An 8682-nucleotide genomic window follows, 5' to 3' on the forward strand; every position below is an offset into this window, starting at 1 on the left:
AGCTTATGCAACAAAAAATTTTGTTCACAATTGCTCTACATTTTTTTTTGGACAGCAGATCAGTTGGTTAGTATGTTAATATAGTCCTTAGTTAGAATCTACATACCCAAGTTCAAACTTGGGGCTTCAACTCCAAGAGGTATTACACTCTACATTGTCTCAAAACTTCACAATTCAAAGATTTTGTAAAGCACTTCCAAAATCAATGGTTAGGTACAGTTTTTAGGTAAAGACTTACAAGCGTCAACCAATTAAAATACAAAAAATGACAAGTGGAAGTGGAAACCAAGCACAAAAAGGCATAAATTCACTCCCATGCACTCTCTAAATCATACAAATCATACATAATGGGCAAGGGAAACAATAAAGAAAGAAACAAAGAATGGGAATGAATACCATTTCTCTTGTTTTACAACTTGTAACATAATAAAACATTACCCAAACCCAACAAAAGAATTATACAATCATCTAGCCTGTTGACCACCAACATCAACTGCTAACTAGCTTCCGTATCATCATTCATAACTACATTGCCATTCCTTGTTACCAGATCAGATCCAACCAAGACGGTTGTTTGTCAGGCCTTACCCCCAGCAGCAAGCCAAAAATTAAAAAAAAAAAAAAAAAAACATAAAACACCAGCAGCTACTAATGATGCTCCATCAAGGCTGTTTCAGTTTCTGATAGTGGTGCTGTGTATGTGTAACAAAACTTAATATAAGAATAATACTTTCACTTGATTATTTCGGTAAAATAACTTTTTTGGGACTAATAAATTCTCTATACATTTTGGTCCTTCTTTTGAAGTTTCATAACAGATTTGGTCCATGTGTCGTCTAAGTTAACTTTTAAAATAAAAAAAAAATGACCACCTTGGATCAAAACTTAAAATAAAACCTATTTGTAATATTCTCTAATTTTTCAATTAATGTTTATAACTTTAAAATATTATGTTGCAGTGAATAGAAGTACTCATTCAAAAACATTGCAGAATGAATATGAAATGTTTGAAAGCTTAATTAAAAAAATGAGAATTACAAATTTGGTCCCTGTAGTATACTGTTTTTCTTTTTTCAGTTTCGATCCAAGGGCCAAATGGTCATTTAAAAAAAAACACAAAACTTAACTTAGACGACACAAGGGCAATAATGGTTATAAAACTTGAAAGTAAGAAACAAAAATAGAAGAACGAGGACGAAAAATGTTTATTTAGAAAATATTCATAGTCATACCAAGTAAATCCTCAAATGAGTCTGCCTCCATGAGAAAAGGGGGTGAGAAGACTTGATCGTGAGTTTCATCGACATCATAGAAAGACAATCGTCCTTCAGATTCTGCATAATTGGAAGCAGCAGCAGACATGAAACCGTTTATGTTTATTGCATCCAAGTCATTAAGTAAATCCAAGTTACTGCTACTGAATGTGTCGTGTGATTCGTTATACTTATTTATTCCATCTGAGGATGAGGAAGTGTTGTTTGGTTGAGATGCAAACAACTGTTTACTTCTTGTTGAAGCGTGTTGTTTCTTTTCAGGACCTGGGCCCACACGAGAAAACCCGGTTCCTGAAAGGGGAACAAAGAAGTGTTCAGAGCCATCATCAGAGACAGAGTGAGTATCCTGTTGTGATTGGGCTGTGTTGCTTGATCGCGTTGCTAAAGCTGCTTCTCTCACGGATTTCTTCATGTTACGAACATAATCGTTCTCGTTGTCTGCAGTTGCACACATCAAAGATTTGGAGTTAACACTTTCGTTGGATGGAATTCAATCACAAAGTAAGCTACTGAAATCAATTTTGCATAGTTAAAACCCACAACTTATTATCTACAAAATAAAAATTTAACATATAGGCTCATTAAAACCCAAATAAAAAACAATGACCAAAATAGGAGGCTCATAATAACTCAAAATAACCACCCATTTCGCAATATGGATTTTGCAAATTGCAAAATTGATTTATGAATGGTCCCCACCACAAAATAAATAAATAAGTAAAAAGTATATATATTTCTTTTTGTGAAAAAAATTAATTTCACAAAAAAGATTTAAATGATTTTTGTGTTTCATAATTTAGCAAAATTCATATTGTGAAATGGGTGGTCATTTTGTGTTATATGTGGAAAAGGTGGTAGTTATGTTCTATTTTAGCCGTTTTTGTGATAAACATTTAACCCAAAAAAAAAAAAAAAAAGTTGTAGTAGTTTTTAGAAAATAAAATTATAATTTAATTACCATGAAAATCTTAAAAATATTTTTGTCATTAAATATCTGATAAATTAAAATGAGTGATACTACAATTTATTATCTAATTCATTGATGGAATGAGAAAAAAGTACCCCCTAAGGAATGAACACTAACAAAATGGAATGAATCAGAATCCTTCAGGGATTCTCTATTCCATTTCATCAAGCAAAAGAAACAACTTTTTTTCCTTTCCATTCCATTCCTTATCTGATTATGCCATACCCATACCAATAAACAAGTAAAAGAGGAAAAGAACCATATATAACCTGTTTGTGGTGTATTTACTTGGCTATTTGATGCAGTTTGTTCGAGAGGCAGGTTTTCAGATACGTTGGTATGAAGTTGAGCCTGTCTTTTATAAAAATTCCCAGTTTTTGCAGTTGAGTTTGGTGTCAAACTAAATAGAGGTGGTAGTTTTAAAGCAGACGAAACTTTATTATCAATCTGAACCGTTGATAATCTTGAAGAAATCTCCGTCACATCATCACTGCTACTTTCCTGGACATCAAATGTATGTTTAGATAACTTGGTAATTTAAAAAAAAATGCGTAAAATATACAACAAAGAAAAAAAAAAAGATACCGTTTTCCTTCCGGTGCTTTGTGGTTGAACAGGTGAGGTGGATCTACCATGGTGATTTGTCATTTGAGGAAGGTTGGCTGAGATAGTGTTGACTTCCTCACTAAGCTCTGATATTGAATTTTGTATTGTGGGGGCAACACCTTTCAGTTGATTAACAAGCACCTGTGTAAGATAACAAAGGGCAAAACTGTAAATACTATATGGCTCTTGATTATGAGGAAAAGCAGTGAGTATTGTTAACATTAACATGCCTGTATGCTAGCTAAATGCTGTCGATGTTCAGCAAGTGTTGTAGCTAAAGATTCAGCATGGCCACTTGTACCACCATCACTTGCACTTCGAAGAAGATCCGGACCTTCACCACCATTCGCCTTTGCCTATAATCAACTCAAATTTTATTCAAATTGCATATAAGCAGTGTACTTTATTTTTACCCATAAAAACAATTATTATTACAAAAATAAGAAAGGTAGGTAGGTACATATGATATAAAAAAAATAATAATACCAGGTGAAGTGACTGTTTATGTATACGCTGTAAGGCATGAGTCCATCGCCTTAAAACTTCTGCTATATCAACTGTGGGCTGACCTCTTCCACTTCGATCATCCCCAGGTTGAGAAGAACTTATATTTTCCTTCAAATTTTCTCTATTTACTTGTGATCTATCAGCTTGTTCCTTATCTAAATCACCAGAAGAAACTTGGGTACTTTCATCCATGGCTGCAAGAAGAGATGATCCAGAGATACGATATCTGACAAGCAAACATAAAAAAATATAGAGTAAATTACACGAATGGTCCCTATGGTTTGGGGTAATTTGCGTGTTTGGTCCCTAACTTATTTTTTTAACTCGGAAGGCCCCTATGGCTTGTTTTTGTTACGCGTTTGGTTCCTAATGTTTATTTTTGTTACGCGTTTGGTCCCTGTCTTATCTAAAAAAGACTATTATTTAAAAGGGAAAAAATGATGGGGTAGGTGAGGTAAGGTGAGTGGTGGGATTAGGGTGTGTTTATTTAAATAAATTAAAAAAATCAAGGGCATAATAGTCTTTTTAGGTAAGATAGGGACCAATCGCGTAACAAAAACAAACAGTAAGGACCTTCCGAGTTAAAAAAATAAGTTAGGGATCAAACGCGCAAATTACCCTAAACCATAGGGACCATTCGTGTAATTTACTCAAAAATATATATATAAACAAATCCAACAAAAAAAAAAGCACATAAGAAAAGATTTCAGGGTGAACTACCGATGCTCCCTATGTGCTATCAGATCCTCAATGGGGCCTGAGGCAAGAACTTCGTGTTGACCTGAAATACAAGTCAATTTAAAGATTAAATAAAAGTGAAACACATAAAAAGTATGAGATGTTTGAAGTTTGAACTTACTTTTACATGATAATAAAGAATCCCACAAGCGGGTAGCTCTTTGAACAAGGTGAGAGTTTTGACTTGAGCTAGATACAAGTTCATCCCAAGGTTCACCTTCCATCTTCACTTTGTTTCTCAGGTCATGTAACTTCTCCAACTCTTGCTGCAAATATGCCTGAGCTTCAAAAGATCCAAAGAAAGTATGATTATGATGCATCTATGATCTATTACACAAACTGTACATGATCTTTAAAGATTATTTAAACAGTCGCATTTACCTCTTCAGCACAAAGACCACGATACTCTGCTGTCATTTCATGAGCCAAGTTTGACCACATTGCCTGTCTCTGAACTGCTGTCTCAGCATTTTTCAGAAACCTTCTTCTCTCAAGAGCTATTCTAGCCTGTTCATGAGCCAAGTAGGTAAATTTAGGTGCTTTCAGATAAACTTTATATATAATAAGATCGAAAATGTAAGTATAATGTACCTTTGTTACGGGAAGAAGAGTGGCTGCATGTGAGAAAGCTACATCGGTTAGTGAAGCGGGTAGTGGATTTGAGACTACATCGGCTGCATATGTACGTCTGTGAACTTCTCTCAAAGCATGCAAAGAAAGCTGCCATAACAGTTCCACGAATCTGCAATTATCATTAATCATATCAGATTACTATTTTTGTTTTTCCATGCAGATGAAGTGACATTAACAATTTTGAATTAGCACCCACACAATATGACCTTATAAGGTTTGATTAAGAGAATATTAGAGTGCCTTCCATGCAACTACTTCGAGTGAAGATAATATCAGATATACCTTATAAAGAGAGAGGCACTGCTTGTAACGATGTATAACAGTTAGCTAACAGTTATTTCTAGTGCAATATTATCATTTATTTCCACCCCCACAGAACATACGATTACAATTCTCTGCTCTTTATTTTGTCCACTCCAAATATCTCTGTACTAATTACAGAAAGGAAGGCTAGGCACACAATTACAACAACCAAGATATTGCTGGATATGGTATTCATTCAAACCTTTTGGGTTAAGGGACTAATGCCAATAGCTTAATCCAACATCACATTTTTGCCACAAGTGCTCACAAGTCACAACATATATAGCATAATCTGTCTAATCTAACCCTGCCCCTCAATTTCTTCAATAAGCTTTGTGGAGAATAGCACATAATCAAAGGGTTAATATCATGTCTTATGTATTGAACACAATTAAATCGTAGTGAAATTATAATTACATCCATAGAGAGACAGAAGGGAAATTTTGTAGCCAACCGACCTAGGTCCGCAACATGTAGCCAGCGATGAAACCCTCGAATTACTTCTCGGAAGCGCCCCTTGTGATTCAAGCTCACTTATGATGCTTTGTACGACCTAATAACAAACAAAACCCCCCCAAAATGTAACATCAAACCTACTATTAAATTGCTTGAATCGTAAAATTGAAAATAAAATTACCTTCCGAAAATCGCGAGATTGAGTAGAATCAAAAATCGGCCACACTCTATCAAAATCCTGAAAGATCGATCTCAATGTCAGATCAACCAAAAGCTATAGATCGTAATTGTAGATGAAATGTAATTAGAAACCAAACGAGAAACGTTTGTTAGCGTACTTTTGGACCTCTGAGAGAGGACAATATGAAGTATAGTAGCTGTTCACCCAATTTAGGGTTGGAGTGTCGAAATAACCCCACCCGAGGAGTACCGTTATTTGCTCCGACTCCGATGATCGACGGATCAAGCCCTAACAACAAACAGTTGGTATACATCGCACTTTCTAGCTCCGTCTCTCTTTCCTTTTCTCGGTCCATCGTCATCAACCATGCGCTTTCTCTCTCTGTACATATAATCTCCCTCTCTACATCTACAGCATTGTTCTCATCTCTCTCTCTCTCTCTAGATTTGATTTTTGCTTAAGAAGATTTAGTTATATATTTTTTCAAACCAGGTCCTTGATAAATAAAAAATGTTACATATTTCTCCCTCGTTTTTGGGTGCTTTTGAATTTTGAAATGTTTGTGGTGGGACCGGGTTGTTACATAAGGTTGTCACGTTTGTTTGTGCCGGACGGGAGAATTTCAAATAAGCCTCCTCCGTTCTAACGTGCGCTGCGGGTGCACTTTAAAGTGATTATTGCCGGCCAAGGTCAACTTCAATTTTTTAAACGGTCCTTTGGACGAGGTTTTGGGCCTTTTGGGCCGACACTGCCATGGCTAAAAACCTAAAATGTGCATCCATCAAATTAGAGATTTTTATATCGGGCTCTCAGGTTTGTCTTTAAAACGGTCCGTTTTTTTTCCCTGTGAAGGTGTCGTAAAAGGCAAGTTACGGATCGGTTTTTCTTCCGCTGAACTTGATCTTTCTTGTTCGGTCTCACAGTTTTTCCGTGCTTTTTTTTTTTTTGTTTCGTTTTTAAAGTTTTCCACATATGTGATTAACAATAACACCAAAATAATATATTAAGATTTATTAAAAATGATACATTTAAGTTTAATAAAATAAAAATAAATGAAAGTAGTTAGATAATGTGTGATTAAAATTTTTGTAATTAACATAAAAATAAAAATGATATATTTATAAACTTTGTTGGATCGGTCTCGAAACAGTCCCGGACGGTTTTGGGTCGGTTTGGTGTTGGTTTTTTTCAGAATTAGTCTTTTTTCGGTCCAATCTCATTTTAGACCGGTTCAATCTTGTTTTTTTTTTTTTTTTTTTCGTGTCCGACCCGAGAGAGTTTTTTTGTGAACGTCTACATCAAATGCGCACAAATATCATATCAAACCTGGAAATTAAAAATTTTGTTTGTTCTTTTTTTTTTTTTTTTTTTATACTGAAAAAATTGTTCTTTAATTATTCGGGTTTAGAATAGGGAAAACCGGATCTATTATGTGCGAATTCGAATAACGGTACAAACATATTTTTTAACGGGATATTTGCATATCCGTTTTTTTTAAATCTAAGTTAATTATGATCAAAGTTATACTTTTGTTATAATTGATTTTAAATAAAAAATAAAACGGTAAAGAAAAAAAATACAATAACATAAACACATAAATTGAAAATACTTTATTTTTAGTTTGCAAAGTAGTTGGCAGCTTCCCACCAGAGTTTATTTATTCCAAACATTTTTGGGTGATGTCCTCCTCAATTTCACTACCATCTACTTTTGGATCCCGAGTGTAATTTCTTCTTTAGGTATGAATTCTTCAACATATAAATTTTGTATCCTTTCAACATTGTTCAAATAATCCTTAAACAAACGTATGCCTTCATTGATTCAACAATTTGTTACAAGCTTATTACATGTAATCGATTAGTACGTTTGACTAACAATAGAACATTTCTTTTGCACCCCATATAGTTTTATACAAACACAAAATAAACATATAATAAATATATTATCGTTTATAACTATTTTAAATAGAATGTATATAATATACATTGATTTATTTATTACTATACACGCTTGCGGTGCGGTTCGGTTTTGATGGACCGGTTTTTAGGATAGAAACCGCACCGCACCGTTGACCTTCGGTTTTTGCAAAAATTAAATCCGCACCATTGGTTTTTGAATCGGTTTCGGTTTTTCGGTTGCGGTTTATTGCGGTTTTGTCGGTTTTTCTTTAGTCGGTTCGGTTTTTGCTCACCCCTATATATATATATATATATATATATATATATATATATATATATATATATATATATATATATATATATATATATATATATATATATGTGAAATTTTAACAATTTGAGAAGTTTGAATTTATAAGAAAAATGAGAAAAAATTTTAATTTGTAACATCCAAAATTCCAAACCAATTTAAACTTTTTAAGACTTGTCAAGTACATCAAAACATTACAACTTTGTTTTCAAAATATTGATTATCAGAGTTTTTCCCATAAAAATAAACACAATAGGAGGAGTTGTACGATCACGCCTTGGTCTTGCATCGATCCCCTGATGTACCTGAAACAATAAACTGAAACTGTAAGCCCGAAAGCTTAGTGAGTTACCCCCAAAATACCGATAAACATACAGTCCACATAACCATGTCACGATAACATATCATCACAACTGAACAGAACAGTACATAACGGGTCCACAGCCCTACAGACTGTAATACCCACGAGCCCACAGTACGAATCTCCCTTAGCCCGTAACTAAAATGCTCTCGAGCCCACAGTACGAGTCTCCATTAGCCCGTAACTGGAATGATCCTAGGGTTTGTTGGCTACCGCACAAAGCAGTACAACCTCAACCCATACCATATAACCAACACATAAATCATAAGAATCGAGCATGCAATAATCACATAACACCACAGATAGTCCTACAGACCTACCTAACAAGCATAACCACTAGCATGCGACACTAAATCATACTCAATATCTATCACAGTTCAAGGTAACACATTAATTGGGTCGACCTTAGTGCCATAGACCCTTAGTATAGTGTGGATAACTCACCTCG

The 8682-nt window shown here is 34.4% G+C and overlaps 1 protein-coding gene across 2 annotated transcripts; it reads right to left on the reverse strand.

Annotated features, from left to right (window-relative positions):
- Positions 1–364: 364 nt before the first annotated feature.
- AUG6 (HAUS augmin-like complex subunit) lies at positions 365–6119 on the reverse strand. Of its 2 annotated transcripts, none has more exons than XM_078981025.1 (13): positions 5823–6119; positions 5666–5722; positions 5487–5581; positions 4684–4834; positions 4474–4599; positions 4214–4370; positions 4075–4135; positions 3334–3580; positions 3078–3203; positions 2827–2988; positions 2511–2742; positions 1233–1712; positions 365–583 (listed from the first exon to the last, which is right to left on the reverse strand). In XM_078981025.1, exons 1-13 carry the CDS (start codon positions 6024–6026, stop codon positions 552–554), a joined length of 2130 nt encoding a protein of 709 aa, XP_078837151.1. In that variant the 5' UTR covers positions 6027–6119; the 3' UTR covers positions 365–551. The 2 variants fall into 2 exon arrangements, with proteins under 2 accessions (XP_078837151.1, XP_078837149.1); XM_078981023.1 differs by having other exon boundaries at positions 365–692.
- Positions 6120–8682: the final 2563 nt, after the last annotated feature.

The sequence above is a fragment of the Lactuca saligna genome, chromosome 2 (genome assembly GCF_052625555.1).
Source record: "Lactuca saligna cultivar CGN05327 chromosome 2, ASM5262555v1, whole genome shotgun sequence".
Lineage (NCBI taxonomy): Eukaryota > Viridiplantae > Streptophyta > Magnoliopsida > Asterales > Asteraceae > Lactuca > Lactuca saligna.